The sequence below is a fragment of the Piliocolobus tephrosceles genome, chromosome 10, assembly GCF_002776525.5.
Source record: "Piliocolobus tephrosceles isolate RC106 chromosome 10, ASM277652v3, whole genome shotgun sequence".
Classification (NCBI taxonomy): domain Eukaryota; kingdom Metazoa; phylum Chordata; class Mammalia; order Primates; family Cercopithecidae; genus Piliocolobus; species Piliocolobus tephrosceles.
Window position 1 is genome coordinate 106,673,695 of NC_045443.1, and position 20,471 is coordinate 106,694,165.

General features: G+C 45.5%; 1 protein-coding gene across 1 annotated transcript in view; it reads left to right on the forward strand.

Annotated features, from left to right (window-relative positions):
• Window positions 1–5,310: 5,310 nt before the first annotated feature.
• Window positions 5,311–20,471, forward strand: part of ACACB (acetyl-CoA carboxylase beta) — a 134,652-nt gene continuing 119,491 nt past the window's right edge. The window contains 1 exon segment of the mRNA XM_026454618.1: window positions 5,311–5,963. Coding sequence (XP_026310403.1) covers window positions 5,311–5,963 — 653 coding nt within the window.

Genomic DNA, 20,471 nt, shown 5'->3' on the forward strand with positions numbered 1-20,471 from the left:
GTGCCATGGTTGAGAAATCCTGGGTTAAGAACAAGGCTTGGGCATCATAAAGATAGCCATAGTACTGCTATGTATTTGTTTGAGTCATTGTTTTTAATTCTTTTGGGATATACCTTGGAGTGAGATTGCTGGATCATATGATAATTCTATGTTCAACTTTTTAAGGTACCACCAAACTCTTTTCCACAACAGCTCCACCATTTTAAATTCCTACTGGCAATGGTTAAGAGTTCCAACTTCTGGGCTGGGCGCGGTGGCTCAAGCCTGTAATCCCAGCACTTTGGGAGGCCGAGACGGGTGGATCACGAGGTCAGGAGATCGAGACCATCCTGGTCTACACGGTAAAACCCCGTCTCTACTAAAAATACAAAAAACTAGCCGGGCGAGGTGGCGGGCACCTGTAGTCCCAGCTACTCGGGAGGCTGAGGCAGGAGAATGGCGTAAACCCGGGAGGCGGAGCTTGTAGTGAGCCGAGATGGCGCCACTGCACTCCAGCCTGGGCGACAGAATGAGACTCCGTCTCAAAAAAAAGAGTTCCAACTTCTGTACCTCTTCACCAACACTTGTTATTCTCTCTGTCTCTCTCTTTTGGGTTATAGCCATCCTAGTGCATGTGAAGTCGTATCTCACTGTGATTATATGATTTGCATTTTCCTGACACCTAAGCACGTCGAATATCTTTTCATCTATTTATTGACCATTTGTATATCTTCATTGGAGCAATGTCTATCCAAGTCCTCTGTCCACTTAAAAATTGGGTTGTTTGTCTTTTTGTTGTTGAGTTTTAGGAGTTCTTTATATATTCTGGACACTAGACTCTTATTACATGTATGGTTTGCAAATGCTTCTCCCATTCTGTAGGTTATTTTTTCACTTTCTTGATAGCATCCTATGATTCACGAAAGTTTTTAATCTTGATGAAGTCCAATTTACCTATTTTTTCTTATGTTGCTCATACTTGTGGTGTCATATCTAAGAATTGATTGCCAAATCCAAGGTCATGAAGATTTACTCCTATGTTTTCTTCTAAGAGGTTTATGGTTTTAGCTTTTATATTTAGGTCTTCGATCCATTTTGAGTTAATGATTTTATGTGATATGAAGTAGGGGTCCAACTTTATTCTTGTGCGTGTGGAAATCCAGTTGTCCCAGCACCATGTGTTGAAGAGATGATTCTTTCTCCATTGGATGGTCTTGATATCCATGTCAAAAATAGATTGACCATAGATGTATAAGTTTCTATTCCATTGGTCTATGTGTCTAGCTTATGCTAAATACCATGCTGTTTTGTTTACTGTAGCTTTGTAGTAAGTTTTCAAATTGGGAAATGTGAATCCTCAAACTTATTTTTTAAGATTGTTTTGGCTGATTGGGGCCCCTTGAAATTCCATATGAATCTGTGTATTCCGTTGGATAATGTGGACATCTTAACAATAAGTCTTCCAATCTATGAGCAAGGTATGTCTTTCCATTTATTTAATTCTTCTTTAATTTCTTTTAGTAATGTTTTGTAGTTTTCAGTGTACAGGTCTTCCACTTCTTCGGTTAAATTTATTCCTAGGTAGGAAACAGTGTGATAGGCAATAATAGAAAAAGGAAAAATTGAAATTAAACATATTTATTTCTAGATGTTTTATTCTTTTGAATGCTATTATAAATGGAATTGTTTTCCTAATTTCCTTTTCAGATTATTTACCACTGATATATAGAAACACAACTATTTTTGTGTATTTACCTTGTATCCTGCAACTTTGCTTAATTATTTTTATTACCTCTACAATACCAAGGTTTTCTGTGTGTGTATTATCTGGCATTTTCTATATATAGGACCATGTAATCTGTGAATAGAGGTGGCTTTACTTCTTCCTTCCTAATTTGTATGTCTTTTATTTCATTTTATTGTCTAATTGCTTTGTCTAGAACTTCCGGTACGGTGTTGAATAGCATTGATGAAAGTGGGCATCCTTGTCTTATTCCTGCGTAAAGCTGTCAGTCTTTCCCCATTGAGTATGATGTTAGCTGTGGATTTTTCATAAATGTACTTTATTATATTGCAGTTCCTTTCTGTTCCTAATTTTCTGAATGTTGTTATCATGAAAGGGTGTTGCATTTTGTCAAATGCTTTTCCTGCATCATTTGGGATGATCATGTGGTTTTCTTCTTTGTTCTGTTAATGTGGCATGTTACATTGACATTGAGCCACCCTTGACTGACTTTTCTTAAAAAAAAAAAAAAGATGATCTTGAAAGGAAAAAACCTTTCTGACCCTGTGTACTACCTAGAAAATAGCCTTGGCAACATATCAGTAAATTCTGTTGCTGAAAGTGTGCAAGAAGTACTCGGATTGTTTAGTTCTGGGAAATATTGAGAACTTTCCCACTTCCCTTAAAAACATTGTGTTGAAATTTTAAAAGACAAAGCTTTATGGCTGGGCGCAGTGTCTCACGCCTGTAATCCTAGCACTTTGGGAGGCAGAGGCGGGCAGATCATTTGAGGTCAGGAGTTCGACACCAGCTGAGCCAACATGGTGAAACCCCATCTCTACAAAAAATAAAAAAATTAGCCTGGCATGGTCGTGGGCACCTGTAATCCAAGCTACTAGGGAGGCTGAGGCTCAAGAATCTCTTGAACCCAGGAGGCAGAGGTTGCAGTGGGCCGAGATTACGCCACTGCACTCCCACCTGGGCGACAGAGTGAGATTCTGACTCAAAAAAAAAAAAAAGTTTTTTAGATACCAAATTGACATGTTGAGCTTTGTGGTCCTGCTTTTGTAGTGCTTCTAGTATATAATTGTGGCAAAATTGGTTCAGAAATTTCAACACATAGACAGAGGTCCCATTAAAAAATTTTTTTTGAAATAGGGTCTCACTCTGTTGTCCAGGCTGGAGTGCAGTGGTGGCATCTTGGCTCACTTCAACCTCCGCCTGCCAGGCTTTTCTTTTCTTTTTGAGACAAAGTCTCACTCTGTTGCCCGGGCTGGAGTGCAGCTGCATGATCTCGGCTCACTGTAACCTCCGCCTCCCAGGTTCAAGTGATTTTCATGCCTCAGACTCCTGACTAGCTGAAATTACAGGCACCCACCACCATGTCCAGCTAATTTTTGTATTTTTAGTAGAGACAGGGTTTCGCCATGTTGGCCAGGCTGGTCTCAAACTGCCAACCTCAGGTGATCTGCCTGTCTCAGCCTTCTAAAGTGCTGGGATTACAGGTATGAGCCACTACGCTGGGCTCATTTTTAAAACAAGATTTCCTTCAAATAACAATGATCTATTCATTAGTAGGGCAGAGTTAGGGTGACAGAAAGAGGTGTGGGTTAGAGATTGGAATACCTGGGTTCATTCTTTCAACACACACTTGTAAGCCCTCACTGCATACCAGGCAATGGTCTAGACCCTGGAACAGAAAACACTCCTGAGGCTTGCTGGGCTTCTGTGCTAGTTGTAAGCATACCCCACGGTGGGGGCGATGGTGCCCTTCCTCCCTCCAGGGCCATGATGATGACTGACTGTATGATAATAATACTAGGATGATGATGATGATGACAGAAGCAACAATTCCCTTTCATTTATAAAGTGGAATATAATAACTTTAATATAATATTATAATATAATAATATAAAAAAAACCAGCTTTGGCTGGGTGCGGTGGGTCATGTCTGTAATCCTAGCACTTTAGGAAGCCAAGGACCACTTGAGGTCAGGAGTTAGAGAGCAGCCTGGTCAACATGGTGAAATTCTGTCTCTACAAAAATACAAAAATTAGCCAGGCATGGTGGTGCATGCCTGTAGCCCAAGCTGCTCAGGAGGCTGAGGCAGGAGAATTGCTTGAACCCAGGAGGCAGAGATTGCAGCGAGCAGACATTGCAGCACTGCATTCCAGCCTGTGCAACAAAGTGAGACTCCATCTCAAAACAAAAATCAAAAAACCCCAGCTGTTTTGAGAGATAAGTCACATGGCATACAATCCACTCATGTAAAGGACAAGTCACTGTTTTTTAACTGTATTCATAGAGTTGTACAACCATCACCTCAATCTGCTCTAGAACATTTTCCTCATCCCAAACAGAAACCCTACACCCTGTAGCCATCAGCCCCATCCCACTAGGTCCTGGCAACCACTCATCTGTTTTCTGTCTCTCAAGATTGGCCTGTTCTGCACACTTCATAGACTTGGAATCGTATAACATGTGACCTTTTGTGATTGGCTTCTTTAACTTAGCAGTTTTTAAGGTTCATCCACATTGTAGCATGTATTGGGCCTTCAATTCTCTTTCTTTCTTCTTCTTTTTTTTTTGAGATGGACTCTAACTCTCCTGCCCAGGCTGGAGTGCAGTGGCATGATCTCGGCTCACTGCAACCTCTGCCTCCCAGGTTCAAGCGATTCTCCTGCCTCAGCCTCCTGAGTAGCTGGGACTACAGGCGCCCACCACCACGCCTGACTAGTTTTTTGTATTTTTAGTAGAGACAGGGTTTCACTGTCTTAGCCAGGATGGTCTCGATCTCCTGACCTCGTGATCCACCCGCCTCGGCCTCCCAAAGTGCTGGGATTACAGGTGTGAGCCACCGTGCCTGGTTCTTTTTTTCTTTTTCTTTTTTTTTTTTTTTTTTGACTGACTTGAGTGTAGTGGTATGATCTTGGCTCACTGCAACCTCTACTTCCCTAGTTCAAGTGATTCTCATGCCTCAGCCTCCCGAATAGCTGGGATTACACCACCAAGCCTGGCTAATTTTTGTATTTTTAGTAGAGATGGGGTTTCGCCATGTTGCTCAGGCTGTTCTCAAACTCCTGGCCTCAAGCAATCCACCCACCCCAGCCTCCCAAAGTGCTGGGGTTACAGGCCTGAGCCACTGCGCCCAGCCAGCCTTCTTTTTATGGCTGAAGAATGTCCCATTGTTTGGATCCACCTGTTTATCCATAGATCGATCGATTCTGTTTCTACAATCATCAGTTAATGCATATTTGGGCTGTTTTCACATTTCTACATTATGAATAATGCCGCCAGAATGAAGTCCCTTAATGTACATTATTACCTCATTTAGTTCTCACTTGCATAAACGTTTATGATGTACATTGAGCAAGTGTTGCTATATCTAAATTAGAGGCAGGAAACTAAGATCCAGAGGGGTGAAGGAATATGTCTAAGCATGTTTCAGGCAGAGCAGGGAGGGGAACCCCACCTCTCCCCCCGTCCAGTGTTTCTGGAATACACAGCACCCCAACAGTCTCCCGCCCCACTAGCTTCTTTAGGAGAGAAATCACTTGATTATGTAATTCCTAAAATGTCTCTCCTTTTCTCCTTACAGATTTTCTGAATGGTCTTGCTTCTTTGTCTGTCTTGTCTGATTTTCTCCTGTCTGAGCTTTTCCTGTTTAAAAATCTGGGGGAAAATGACGGACTCCAAGCCGATCACCAAGAGTACATCAGAAGCAAACTTCATCCTGAGCCGGGAGCCCTTTCCAGCCTCTGACAACTCAGGGGAGACACCGCAGAGAAATGGGGAGGACCACTCTCTGCCCAAGACTCCCAGCCAGGCCGAGCCAGCCTCCCACAAAGGCCCCAAAGATGCTGGTCGGCGGAGAAACTCCCTGCCACCCTCCCACCAGAAGCCCCCAAGAAACCCCCTTTCTTCCAGTGACGCAGCACCCTCCCCAGAGCTCCAAGCCAACGGGACCGGGATACAAGGTCTGGAGGCCCCAGATACCAATGGCCTATCCTCCTCAGCCAGGCCCCCCGGCCAGCAAGCTGGCTCCCCCTCCAAAGAAGACAGGAAGCAGGCAAACATCAAGAGGCAGCTGATGACCAACTTCATCCTGGGCTCTTTCGATGACTACTCCTCCGACGAGGACTCTGTTGCTGGCTCATTTCGTGAGTCTACCAGGAAGGGCAGCCGGGCCAGCTTGGGGGCCCTATCCCTGGAGGCTCTTCTGACCGCAGGTGAAGCTGAGAACCGTGTCCCCACTATGAGGTAACGTGTCTTTTCTCCTTATAACCGAGGAGTGCAGAGTTCAGGTGGGGTCCACACCCTTCCCAATCCATGCCCACCTTGGTCAAGCCATTTGCTGATGCCAACACTTCACGGGTGGCTATGCACAAAAGGAGAAGACACGAGCCTTCTCAGAAGCTTCCTTCCTTCCTTCCTTCCTTCCTTCCTTCCTTCCTTCCTTCCTTCCTTCCTTCCTCCCTCCCTTCCCTCCTTCCCTCCCTCCCTCCCTCCCTCCCTCCTTTCAAAATCATTCGTTGAGGCTGGGCGCAGTGGCTCATGCCTAAAATCCCAGCACTTTGGGAGGCCAAGGCAGGCGGATCACTTGAGGTCAGGAGTTCAAGACCAGCCTGGCCAACATGGTGAAACCCTGTTTCTACTAAAAATACAAAAATTCACCAGGCATGCTGGCATGTGCCTGTAATCCCAGCTACTTGGGAGGCTGAGGCAGGAGAATCGCTTGAACCCAGGAGGCGGAGGTTGCAGTGAGCTGAGATGGCATCACTGCACTCCAGCCTGTCTGACAGGGGGAGACCTTGTCTCAAAAAAGAAAAAAAGGAAAGAAATCATTCCTCGTGCATCTACTGCATGCACAGGGCTCGATGCCATGAAACTGACTTTCTAGAAGACCTCAGCCTTGTTGGGGAAGATGACCTTGTGTGTAGTTATAATTTAAGATGAATGAGCCAAGGCTGGCAAGAGCCACAAGTGAGGATGGTAGTCTAGAGGGAGGGGCAGTTCTCTCTGCCTCCTAAAGAGACATTGATTCATTCATTTTTTTTTTTTTTTTTTTTTTTTTTTTTTTTTTTTAGACAGGGTCTTACTCTGTCACTCTGTTAGCTGAGTGTACTGGTAGGATCATAGCTCACTGCAACCTCAAACTCCTGAGCTCAGGCAATCCTCCCACCTCAGTGCACTCCTGGGCAGCTGGGACTACAGGTGTGCACCACCACACCTAGCTAATTTTTAAGTTTTTTATAGAAATGGGAATCTCACCATATTGCCCGGGCTGGTCTCCAACCCCTGGACTCAAGCAATCCTCCTGCCTCGGTCTCCCAAAGTGCTGGGATTACAGGCATGAGCCACCACACCCAGCCCATTCATTCATTCATTCATTCAGCAGGTAACTGACAACTGAAAAACCATCCTTCCCCTAGTGATGCCTGAAAAGCAGAAACTCAAACACTCTGAAGGTCTCCATCAATTCGATTGTTGGAAATGAATGCCTGTAGGTTCATACCAGGTGGGACTATCCCAGTGGCTGCAGTCAGTGGCTTTGTTGTTGATGATGTTGTTATCCACCTTCTCCTCCGCGACCCCCAAATTACAAATGGAATACAGCACTTCCAGGTAGAAAATTTGGGAAATGCAGGAGAACAGAGAGAAGAAAAGAGCCACCAACCAAAACTTCACCAGCCAGAGGGAAATCTCTGTTCTCATTGTCTTATTTCTTTTTTTGAGACGGAGTCTCGCTCTGTCACCCAGGCTGGAGTGCTGTGGCCGGATCTCAGCTCACTGCAAGCTCCGCCTCCCGGGTTCACACCATTCTCCTGCCTCAGCCTCCCGGGTAGCTGGGACTACAGGCGCCGCCACCTCGCCTGGCTAGTTTTTTGTATTTTTTAGTAGAGACGGGGTTTCACCATGTTAGCCAGGATGGTCTCGATCTCCTGACCTCGTGATCCGCCCGTCTCGGCCTCCCAAAGTGCTGGGATTACAGGCTTGAGTCACTGCGCCCGGCCTCATTGTCTTATTTCTTCCTTCCAGTGTGTTTTGCTCCTCTGGAGTGAAGTTTTATTGGCTATTCTTTTAAGCATCTCCTGTACTGTCTCCTCCCAAATCAGAAAAGTCTAGAGGTGGTCTTCCATACGTGTCCATGTAGGCAGTGAGCTTGATTTTAACCCTGGTAGCTAGAAGTAGAAGACAGAGAAAAAGGAAGAGGAAAGTATTCCATATACTGACACTTTTCAGGGGAAGTGTTTGAGTTTCTAGAAGGGTTAAGGGAAGAGAAAGAAGAGCACAGCCTGTGGCGTCAGCTGGAGTGGGGTGCAACCCTTGGCTTTGCCACCCCCTACTGTGTGACCTTGGGCATGACCCTTCACCTCTCCAGGCCTCAGTACCTCTGTAAAATGTGGAAGGGATTAAATGGGATAATGTAGGCAGGCATGGTGGCTCACACCTGTAATTCCAGCACCTTGGGAGGATGAAGCAGGAGGATCGCTTGAGGCCAGGAGTTCAAGACCAGCCTGGACAACATAGTGAGACCCCATCTCTAAAAAAAAAAAAAAATTCAGAATTTGCCAGACATCGTGGTGCATACCTATAGTTCCAGCTACTTGAGAGGCTAAAGCGGGAGAGTCACTTGAGCCCAGAAGTTTGCAGTTACAGTGAACTATGATTGTGCCACTGCACTCCAGCCTGGGCAACAGAGCAAGACCCTGTCTCAAAACAAAAAAACAAAGAAGAATGTATCAAACCAACAAACTTATAACATGATTATTATTATTACTATTTCCTGAGTCTTGGATGCCAAAATCATTGTGAAGATTAAATGAACTAATATTTCTCAGGGATTTGGAAAGAGAATAAAGCATCCATATTTGGTAGATTATAAATAGAAAGGGGGGCAAGTCTCCCACCTTTCCACCCACTGTCTTTCTGCCACATTTTGAGGGGTCTTTACTGGTTTGAGCTTAAACCACGGCTTTTCTGAGCTGGTACATTTATAAAGGGGAAAAATCCCTCTCTCTCTCTCTTTCTTCTTCTTTTTTTTTTTAGACAGAGTCTCACTCTGTCGCCCAGACTGGAGTGCAATGGCGCGATCTTGGCTCACAGCAACCTCTGCCTCCCGGGTTCAAGCAATTCTCCTGCCTCAACCTCCCAAGTAGCTGGGATTACAGGCACCCGCCACCACGCCCGGCTAATTTTTGTATTTTTAGTAGAGACGGGCTTTCACCATGTTGGCCAGTCTGGTCTTGAACTCCTGACCTCAAGTGATCCACCCGCCTTGGCCTCCCAAAGTGCTGGGATTACAGGCGTGAGCCACTGTGTCTAGCCTACTTAACTATCTTTCATAGGGAAAACGAAACCAAAATGTTGAGTGAATTTCCTGCCCTCGTGTCTTCATGGCATAGAAACCTAGCATTGGAGATAAATCTTTTATCCTTACTTTGTCCCAGCAAACAGCTGGCAGGAGGGACAGAGGGATCTTGGAGAGGCAGTGAATGTGGAGCTGAATGACACTGTAGGGTTGTGGGCGATTCAAAGGGCTATGATACGGTGCAGGGACGAGTGATGTGCTGCATGAACTTGGGTGAGTCCCTTCCCCTCTCTGAGCCTCCAATTTCTCATCTTTAGAATGAGGAGGCCTGGTGGCTCACACCTGTAATTCCAGCACTTTGGATGGCCGAGGTAGGTGGATCACTTGAACTTAGGAGTTCAAGACCAGCCTGGGCAACATGGCAAAACCCCATCTCTACAAATAAATATAAAAATTAGCCAGTTGTGATGGTGTGCACCTATAGTCCCAGCTACTAGGGAGGCTGAGGTGGGAGAATCACTTAAGCCCAGGAAGCAGAGGTTGCAGTGAGCCAAGACTGCGCCACTGCACTCCAGCCTCAGTGACAGAGACAGACCCTGTCTCAAAAAAAAAAAAAAAAAAAAAAATTAAAAATTTAAAAAAATGAGTGAGGAGGCTGCACCAGGCTCCTGAGGTGTGACCTGTGGCCCTAAAGCTCACTGACTTACAGTTAGTTCTTTTGTCCCCAGTCTGTGAGCATTTTCAGAGTTGAGAATTTAGAATTTTAACACCCAGGGGCAATGTGGGTGGTTCTGCTGGCACCTCCTGAGACACTGGCATTTCCTCGAGGAACATTCCCAGCCCCAGAATCAGGGGCCTTTGACAGAGGAGACCCACGTGTGTCTGTTGTTTCTAATGAACTGTAGTGAGAATCCCACATCAAAGAATCTTCAGGGAGTCAAGCCTTAGACATGTGTGCTGCTGCCTGCTGCCTCTGCTGTTTGGCTGGATGAAAAAATTATGTCAAAACCTGGGTGTTCCAGCCTGTTAGAAACAACACATATCAAAATGAGGCCGAGGCCCGGCGTGGTGACTCACGCATTTGGGAAGACTGAGGTGGGAGGATCCCTTGAGCCCAGAAGTTTGAGAGCAGCCTGGGCAACATAATGAGACCCTGTCTCTATAAAAATTAAAATTAAAATTAAAATGAGGCCAGGTGAGGTAGCTCATGCCTGTAATCCTAGCACTTTGGGAGGCTGAGGTGGGTGGATTACCTGAGCTCAGGAGTTTGAGACCAGCCTGGGCAACATGGTGAAACCCCATTTCTATTAAACTACAAAAAATTAGCCAGGCATGGTGGTGCACGTCTGTACTCCCAGCTACTCGGGAGGCTGAGGTGGGAGAATCGCCTGAAGTCAGGAGGTGGAGGTTGCAGTGAGCTGAGATCATGCCACTCCAGCTTGGGCAACAGAGTGAGACTCTGTCTCAATAAATACATAAATAAATAAATAAAATAAAATGAGGCTGAACATTCTGTTATCTTGCAGAGCTTTTGGCTTTGGATTTTGGCATCTTTGGGACACCAGACTGTTGACCCTGGTGTCCACAGGTCAACACCCAAGCAGTTTTGGGTGTAGGCCATGGCAGGTGGTGTCAAAAGACATAATCACAGCAAATTTAGTTGAAAACTCAAATTGGCTTTTATTTACCATTCTAGAATCATGCAGCACCCCGTTCTGTAAAATAGAACAGGTGTTCTGAAGAGCTGAGCAGAGAGGAGCTTAGCTTTATAGACAGCACAGGGCTGAAGAAAGCAGAAACAAGGCTTTCTCTTGTTTGTTTGTTTTGACAAAGAGGAGCTTCATAGTTTGTTTTTTTCTTTTTCTTTCCTTCTTTTTTTTTTTTTTTGGGCAGGGTGACAGGTTCTTGCTCTGTCGCCCAGGCTGGAGGCTGGAGTGCAATGGCGTAATCTCGGCTCACTGCAACCTTTGCCTCCCGGGTTCAAGCGATTCTTCTGCCTCAGCCTCTTGAGTATCTGGGACTACAGGAGCCTGCCACCATGCCCAGCTAATTTTTTGTATTTTTAGTAGAGATGGTGTTTCACCATGTTAGCTAGGCTGGTCTCCATCTCCTGACCTCGTGATCCACCCGTCTAAGCCTCCCAAAATGCTGGGATTACAGGTATGAGTCACTGCACCCAGCCCACTTCATAGTTTCAAAGTGACTTTCCTTATAGGGTTAAAACAAACGCAACTTTCTTATCATGTTGGCTCAGGTAAACTGGACCCCTTCTGATTGGTTGCTATGAATCTCCTGTTTTTTGGAAAACTGGTCAGTTTCAAAGTTCAGAATCATTAGGAGGAGCTGGCCAGGAGTGATTCATTTTGATTTGGTCTGTTGGGACTGAGCACAGGAGCTCAGTTCAAAACCATGGCCTTCCATACATTAAAATTTTGTTTTAATTCTTTAGATTTGGGGGTTACAAGTGCAGTTTTGTTACTTGGATGTATTTCCCAGTGGTGAAGCCTGGGCTCTCACTGTAGCCATTGCTTGCATAGTATACATTGTATCTATTAGGTAATTTCTCATTCTTCATCCCCTTCCACCACGCCACCTTTCCCAATGTCCAGTATCTATTATTCCATTCTTTATGTCCATGTGTACACTTTATTTAGCTCCACTGACAAGTGAGAACAAGCATAAATTATGTTTAAGGGTGAAGCGTGCAGGCCAGCCAGCCAGCTGCATGTAACCAGCTGGAGCATTGAGATGAAGCCTGACCCAAAAAGGCCAATATGGTGAGCAAGAATCCCTGTTAGTTGAATCCAGGAAGCTCCTCCTGAAAAAAAAGTTATTCTTTTTCTTGAGGCCAGGCACAGCGGGTCACGCCTATAATCCCAGCACTTTGGGAGGCCAAGGCAGGCGGATCACAAGGTCAGGAGTTTGAGACCAGCCTGGCCAACATGGTGAAACCCCATCGCTACTAAAAAAAAAAAAAAAAAATACAAAAATTAGCTGGGCGTGGTGGCGGGTGCCTGTAATCCCAGCTCTTCAGGAGGCTGAGGTAGGAGAATCGCTTGAACCTGGGAGGCAGAGGTTGCAGTGAGCCGAGACTGCGCCATTGCACTCCAGTCTGGGCAACAGAGTGAGACTCTGATTTGAAAAAAAGAAAAATTATTATTTTTCTTGATAAGTTGCTAAATAATCTGTATCTTCTGGCAAATCTTCTTACTGTTTGAGGTCCTGTTTCTGCAAAATGGAAGCAGGGGCTAGAGGTTTAAGCTAGTCCAGACGGGATCCAATCCTTTCCCCATTTCCAAGACAAACAACTAAGGCCTGGGAGAAGAGGCCAGGGGTATCTGTTCGAGGGTTCTGACTCACGTGGAAGCCACAATGAAGAAGTGACTTGTATTTGTGGATCTGCTTCTGCCCTCTGCAGTTTCCTTCAGCAGTGACTTCACTGCTGCTCTGCCCTGGAAGGCCACCTCCTTATATTCGCCTCTTCCTGCCAGGCCAGTAGCTGAGAGACTGGCAGGGCACGGATGGAAAATGCTCGTGTTAAGTCTGTGGTTTGGGAGGAAGCTCTTTCTGAAGCAGTCTTCAAGGGGCCTTCTCCTTCCTGCGGTGCCCATAGCATCCCAGAGTTCTCACAATTGTGTTCCCGTTCTGGGACTTTCACTGGCTGTTCCCTCTGAACTGAAACACTCTCTTTCTCCCAACCCCTGAACCCGGACCTCCCACCAGGGCTAACTTCACAGGCATGCCCTCTGCTTCAAGGGACCCTGCGCTTGTTTTGATGCTCTGTTGTCGTCATCTTGAGATTCTTTTTTGTTTTGTTTTTTGAGACATGATCTTGCTCTGATACCCCGGCTGGAGTGCAGTAGCATGATCATGGCTCACTGTAGCCTTGACTTCCTGGGCTCAAGTGATCCTTCCATCTCAGCCTCCCGAGTAGCGAGGACTACAGGCACATGCTACCACAGCTGGCTAATTTTTTTATTTTTGGTAAAGATGAGGTTTTGCCATTTTGCTCAGGCTGGTCGGAAACTTGTGAGCTCAAGCGATCTGCCCACCTCGGTCTCCCAAATTACTAGGATTACAGGCATAAGCCACTGCACCCAGCCCCAAATTCATAATAATTTTTCAACAAGGGGCTCTGTGTTTTCATTTTGCACTGGGTCCTGCAAATTCTGTAGCCAGTCCTGCCTCTACTGCTAGCTCTTTGCCCATCAGTCACTTCCTCAAAGGGCCTTTCCTGTCCCCTTCTCACATTTAAAATATCTACCCCCCAACCACCTTCTGTATCTTTATCAATCACTCTGATTAGTTGTCTTTGCAACATTTAATTATTTCTTGAGATTTTGTCCTTTTTGTTTGTTTGTTTGTTTTGACACAGAGTCTCACTTTGTCACCCAGACTGGAGTGCTGTGGTGCAATCTCAGCTCACTGCAACCTCCACCCCACAGGCTCAAGCAATCCTCCCACATCAGCCTCCTGAAAAGCTGGGACTACAGGCATGCGTCACCATGTCTGGCTATATATGTATGTGTGTGTGTGTGTGTATATATATATATATAATATATATATATAATATTTTATATATAATATATATATATAAAATATTTTATATATAATATATATATAAAATATTTTATATATATATAGTTTGTTTGTTTGTTCTAATGTATTTTTTGTTGAGACTGGGTTTCACTGTGTTGGCTAGGCTGGTCTTGAACTCCTGAGCTCAAGCAATCTACCCACCTCAGCCTCCCAAAGTGCTGGGATTACAGGTGTGAGCCTCCACAATCAGCTCCTAAAAGATTATGTCTTTTTTTTTTTTATGATCTACTTGGTTATTACCTGTCTCCCTACACTGGAAAGCAAGTTCCTTGAAGGCAGGGCCGTATTTATAGTGGTCTCTGTTTTTCCCCACTGCCTAGGCTGGTGCTGGCTCATGGTAGGCTGTGAATATCTGCTAACTACATGAATGAAATGAGCTGCAACAAGTTTGCCAAAGACAGAATTCTGCATTACAGGGGAATGCGAAACACGTGATGAATGAGTGTGGGAATGGATGAAGGAATGAATGAATGAACGGATGAATGAATGAATGGATGAATTAATTAATTAACAGGTGGCTAGGCATTTTATGGTTGTTGCTCTTTAGCAGCAGTAAATTTTTGTTTTCATAAAATTCTTTCTGCATGTATCTTGTGACTTTGGAGACTAGTTCTGGGGTGAAACTCCAATTTTAAATTTTTCTTCTGTCTCTGATAGGATCATGCAAACTCAGCCTTTCTGTCCTTTCTCCCAGCTGGCAAGGGCTGGCTGAGAATATGGATCCAATGACCTCGTGCTGTGCATTAAGATCTCTCCTCCCATCTCTTCCCCTTTGGGTTCATCTCAGGGCGGGGATTAGAACTTGGCCTTTCCTTCGACTTGGAAACAGTCCCCAAGGGTTGGAATTCCCATGCAACACTTAGAAACAGAGCTAATGAGAACATTACGTGATGTGGCAAAATCACTGCTTACATGCTCTGAAATGAGCACGGTTACAAGAACCCCCCGTTTGTGTGATCCCATTCTGTTGGACAAACAGCGTGTGGTTAGTGCACAGTAGGCCTATGATAAGACACTCAGGTTCAAAGCCACCTCTTCCTAGCTTGTACCCCTACTTAGTATGACCCTATGGGGTGCACATGTGGACTGAATGGAATGGGACAGGTTCAGGATTGCTGAGATTGCAGCTGGAAGCCTGAAACTTAAAGCTATGAAACTGAAGTTCATAAATTAGTGGTGAACTCATTTGGCAGCAAAACCTGTCCTGAATTGATGTGAGTTATTTATAGTAATTATTTATCCTATTCTGCTGCTGAAATATTAATATGATAATGTGAAACAGAAAGTTTTACCTTCCTAAAAACAATAATTTCCAAGTTCCGAAGCACATCAGGCCTGGGAATTTCAGATAAGGGATTATGGACTACATATAACATGCTTAGAACAGTTCCTGCCATATAGTAAGCACGAAAAATGCTTCTGCTTAGTAAATGTGCCTAATAAATGTGTGTGTGTGTGTGTATGTGTATGTGTTTGTATGTGTATGTCTTAGAGAGACTGTAAAGAGTGTCTCCAAATAGTAAATAATCATTTTTATGTGGTATGATTATGAGTGATTTAAATTTTCTTCTGCATTTTCTAACTTTCTGCTCTAAGTATCATTTTATAATGCATTTTAACAATGTCTAATAATAAAACAGTATAAAAATATTGGGGGAAAGAGTAAACCAATCATCTTACTTCCTAGAAAGGAAGCTGAAGCCCAGAGAGATTCCAGGCCTCCCAGCAAGATAATCAGAGGCCCAGAGCACCATTTGAACCCAGACCCTCGTTAGATGTGGATGTGAAATCAGTCAACAAACTGCCAGTATTAGTGTCACTGCCTAACCTTCCCCCAGGGGGCAAGACGCTTGGGTTCCAGGACGGGCACCTCTGGCCTCCTCCTAACTTGTTCTTTCTATTAGTGGGAAGGGTTGGGAGATTGGTAGTTTACGGACAACCTTTAAGTTGTATGAGCTTGAGGACGTCATCTACCTTCTCAGGGGCCAGACTGGATACTCTGAGGTTCTTTGTGGCTCTAACAGTTGGTGGCTTTGTTCCTTTATGTGTGGAGGAATGGACAGCAGGGAGGGGGCTGGGAGATAGAGAAGGAGAGTAGCTGGAAAATGGGGGGAAAGTTTGTTAATTTCAGGCAGGCTGAAGCGGGAGGATCGTTTGAGCCCAGGAGTTCGAGGCTTCAGTGGGCTATGATTGTGCCAATGTACCCCAGCCTGGGCAACGGAGCAAGAGCCTATCTCTCTTAAAAAAATGGTTAATTTAGAACCATTTTCTCGCTGGTAAATGGCCGCAGGTGGTCTGGGTTCTAGGCAAGAGAGAGGACACACTAAGGGATGAAATGGTGGGTGGGGAAGCCAAGGTTTGTCCCATCCATTTGTTGGCCCAGGAGCAGTTGTTGCGACCCTGCTGGGTGCCAGGCACTCAGTTGGCACTGCGGATGCAAAGATGGTGAGATACAGCCTCTTAGGGAGGCCAGGGCAAGGGGTCTGAGAGCCCACAGGCCAGCACATTCCCCATCATTTTTACAGAGAGAGTTGTGGAATAGTTAAGAGCACAACATGCTGGTGGCTGAGGCTGGAGGCTGGTGTGCTGGCTTCTCCACCTAGCCATCATGTGACTTGGGGGAAGTTCTGTGACTTTCTGTGCCTCCGTTTCCTCTAAAACGAAGTCATAGTGTTAACCTCCCTCACAGGGTTGGGATCAGGCTTCACTGACTTGCTGTGAGCACAGCACTCAAAGCAGCACCCATGGTGCGATCATGGTCATTAGATCCAGTGCACGGAATAAGGGCCCAGGACCCACAATTAGGTCTGGATTCAGACCTCTCCTATTACCTCTCTGAGCTGCAATTTCCTGCTCTGTTGAGGCAGGATAATACTAATGCCTATCTTAGAAGATTGTTGAGATCGAGTGGGAGCAAGTGCTGGGGGTGGACGGCCCAGAGGTGGTTCAGTAGCCATTAGTTGGGTGGGCTTCCTCCAAAGTTCTTGCCTGTGCTCATGGTTATTCCCAAGCCCTGGCTGGGCTTACACCTTGAAGGTGTAGCAACCTGTGTCTATGGAGGAGGAAGAGGATTGAAAAGGCAGGTAAAGTGTCCCGATAAAAGGATAAAGTCCAAAACAGCAGATGAATGCTGAAGTGTCCCTTCCTGCCACTGTTTACGACCATGTTGGGATCACTGAGGTAAGAACAGTTTAGCAAGGCAGACCTCGGATCCCAGGAAGGCAAATGAGGCTCTGTGGGGTCTGGACATGCAGAGGGGGGCCTGCAGGCGAAGGTAGGTGAAGGAATACCAGGAAAGGGAGCGGACACCAGGGACCTGGCATCTCCAGCTTCCCAGATAGCAGACTGGGCGGGCTTGCAGTGCAGCCTCCCAGCTGCTTGTTCGTCATCCCAGCCCACACCTCTTATCAGCTCCAAGCTGGGAGCAAGTCAGGAAACTAAATTGTCTATCAATATTTTTATGTGCCCCTGAGTGAAATGCCAAGGATCTTTCCATAATGTTTAATTTATTCATTTATTGACTTAGGAAGGGGCTGGCAGAAACTCTCTTTTCAAGTCTCTTTAGCTCCTAAAATGTTTTCTTTTTCTTTCTTTCTTTTTTTTTTGAGATGGCGTTTCGCTCTGTAGCTTAGGCTGGAGTACAGTGGCGCAATCTCAGTTCACTACAACCTCCGCCTCCCGGATCCCGGTTCAAGCAATTCTCTTGCCTCAGCCTCCTGAGTAGCTGGGATTATAGGCACGCACCACCATGCCCAGCTAATTTTTATATTTTTAATACAGATAGGGTTTCACCATGTTGTCCAGGCTGGTCTTGAACTCCTGACCTTGTGATCTGCCCTCCTTGGCCTCCCAAAGGGCTGGGATTACAGGCGTGAACCACTGCGCCCAGCCTCCTAAAATGTTTTCTAGGAGCTTGGGGGAAAGAGGATCCCTGTCTTTGAGTTGTTCTTGTATTAAGTTAATACAAGGTACAGAGCAACTAACCATTCATACATTCCCCTCCCTCTTAAGCATCACTGCCCTTTTTTAGAAAAATCATTCACTTCTGGTCTATACTTAATGTAACAGTCCCCCCCACCCATATATTGAAAGGGATTATTTCATTTTGGTTTTCTGCAAAAATGAAGGCAAATTATATGTGGATGATTTTATCGATGAGGAAGTGGAGAGAAGGGATTTACTTAAGGCCATCCGTGAGGGGAAGGATAAGTTCAAGCCCGTGGATGGCACGGTCTTTCCACCATGCTGCTGGTCACGTGCATGCGGATTTTCTTACTGATTTTGTGTGTGTATTGTTCATTGACCTGGGTTTTCCCTCTGCACTACCAGCAAGTAAAATTGAGCCTCTAGGAAGTCTGAGAGGAAGGGCTTAATGCATGAGACAGCAACTACCGCCATGCTTGAACTGTTTCATCAAAAAGCACAACTACGGATGTTTGTATAAAGGTGGTGGTGTGCTTGGAGGTGGATATTAGGTTGGTGCAAAAGTAATCGTGGTTTTTGCAATCCCTTTTCATGGATGGCAGAAACTGCAGTTAGTTTTGCACCAACTGAATATTATTCATTTCTTTCCATCTTCTATTCCCTAATAATGCAATTAGAGAAAAATGCAAGGTCATGATCACTATGATGAAATGACGAGCCCACCCATCTAAGTGAAATCCCTTATTTGAGACCCTGGGTCATAGTGAGAGATGCGTGAGGCTGTCTTTCAGGCTGTATTAGCAGAGAAGTGAGAATATCTATACAGTGTTAAAGTAGTGTTGGGGTTTTTTTTTTTTTTTTTCTGAGACGGAGTCTCACTCTGTCGCCCAGGATGGAGTGCAGTGGCCGGATCTCAGCTCACTGCAAGCTCCGCCTCCCGGGTTCACGCCATTCTCCTGCCTCAGCCTCCCGAGTAGCTGGGACTACAGGCACCCGCCACCTCACCCGGCTAGTTTTTTGTATGTTTTGGTAGTGACGGGGTTTCACCGTGTTAGCCAGGATGGTCTCGATCTCCTGACCTCGTGATTTGCCCGTCTCGGCCTCCCAAAGTGCTGGGATTACAGGCTTGAGCCACCGCACCCGGCCTTCTTTTCTTTTCTTTTGAGAAAGGGTCTCACTCTATTGCCCAGGCGGTAGTGCAGTGAGATCATGGCTCACTGCAGCCTTGGCTACCTGGGCTCAGGTAATCCTCCTGCCTCAGCCTCCTGAGTAGCTGGAATTATAGGTATACATCACCAGGGAGGCTAATTTTTATATTTTTAGTAGAGATGGGGTTTCACTATATCGGCCAGGTTGGTCTTGAACTGCTGGCATCAAGTGATCTGCCTGCCTCTGCCTCCCACAGTGCTGGGATTACAGGCATGAGCCACTGCACATGGCCTGCCTGTGAAGTGAATTTAATTGTATTTTAAAATTTGTTCTTATGTTTTTGTTTGTTTGTTTGTTTTGAGACAGTCTTGCAATGTTGCCCAGGCTGGAATGTAGTGGCCTGATCTCAGCTCACTGAAACCTCTGCCTTGTGGGTTCAGGTGATTCTCCTGCCTCAGCCTCCAGAGTAGCTGGGACTTCAGGCCACCTCGCCACCACACCCAGCTAATTTTTGTAGTTTTAGTAGAGATGGAGTTTCACCATATTGGCCAAGCTGGTCTTGAACTCCTGACCTCAAGTCATCTGCCCACCTCGGCCTCCCAAAGTGCTTGGATTACAGGCATGAGCCACCGTGCCCGGCCTGTTTGCATAATTCTGATATATTATATTTTTACACATTTATAGGATACATGTAAAATTTTGTTACATGCATAGAATGCATAATGATTGTATGGACCAAGGGAAAAACTTCTGCTTTGCCCTCTGAAGTTTCACTGAAAAATTAACTTGTGAAAGGCAGATTAGTTGGAGAAAAGGTGCACAAATTTAATTACTGTGTACACTGGGAGAACCACAGAGTGATGACCCGGAAGAGAATTTACTGGCCAGCATTTACATTATTTTTGGTTTGTTTGCTATGAAAGTAGGCTACCTTTATTATTATTGCGATGACTTCTAGGTAGTGTTTTGGCTCTTTGTATTTATTATAATATTACTTGAAGAAGCATTCATTCGTTTATTTTTTATTTTTTGAGATGGAGTCTCACGCTGTCACGCAGGCTGGAATGCAGTACTGCCATCTGGGCTGACTTCAATCTCCGCCTCCCGGGTTTAAGTGATTCTCCTCAGCCTCTTGAGTAGCTGGGACTACAGGTGTGCACCACCATGCCTGGCTAATGTTTGTATTATTAGTAGAGACAGGGTGTCACCATGTTGGCCAGGCTGGTCTGAAACTCCTGACCTCAAGTAATCTGCCTTCCTCAGCCTCCCAAAGTTCTGGGATTACAGGCATGAGCTACCAGGCCCAGCCTCATTCATTTATTCTAACTGGAATCAGTTTGAGTTCAAGACCCTGGGCTCTGGCACTTCAGATAACATGCATCTCTGGGCCTCAGTTTCCTTATCTGTATTATGGGGATAAAAACAATAAGATTGCCATGAGGATTAAGTGACACAGAGGAACAAAGGAGCACTTAGTAAATGTTAGTCTTACCCGTTTATTTCGCAGCACCGGGCTGCTGGGGTCTTTCCTGTCCTGGAGGCACTCGCTTTAGTAGCGGACCCAGGTGGTGGAAACTGCGTGCTAAAAGCACACTGGGTGATCGCGCGGCCACCTGTCCCTGGGAGTGGAGGTGAAAAGATGAGAGAAACCAGGAATTTGGAAAATAAAAGTCGACTTGACAACAGGGACTTTTAACGGGCACAGTGGCGACCTCTGACTCACATTTTAAATTTCCCATATTTTCCACCGCTTCCCTATCGTGTGTGTATTCAAGCATATCAAC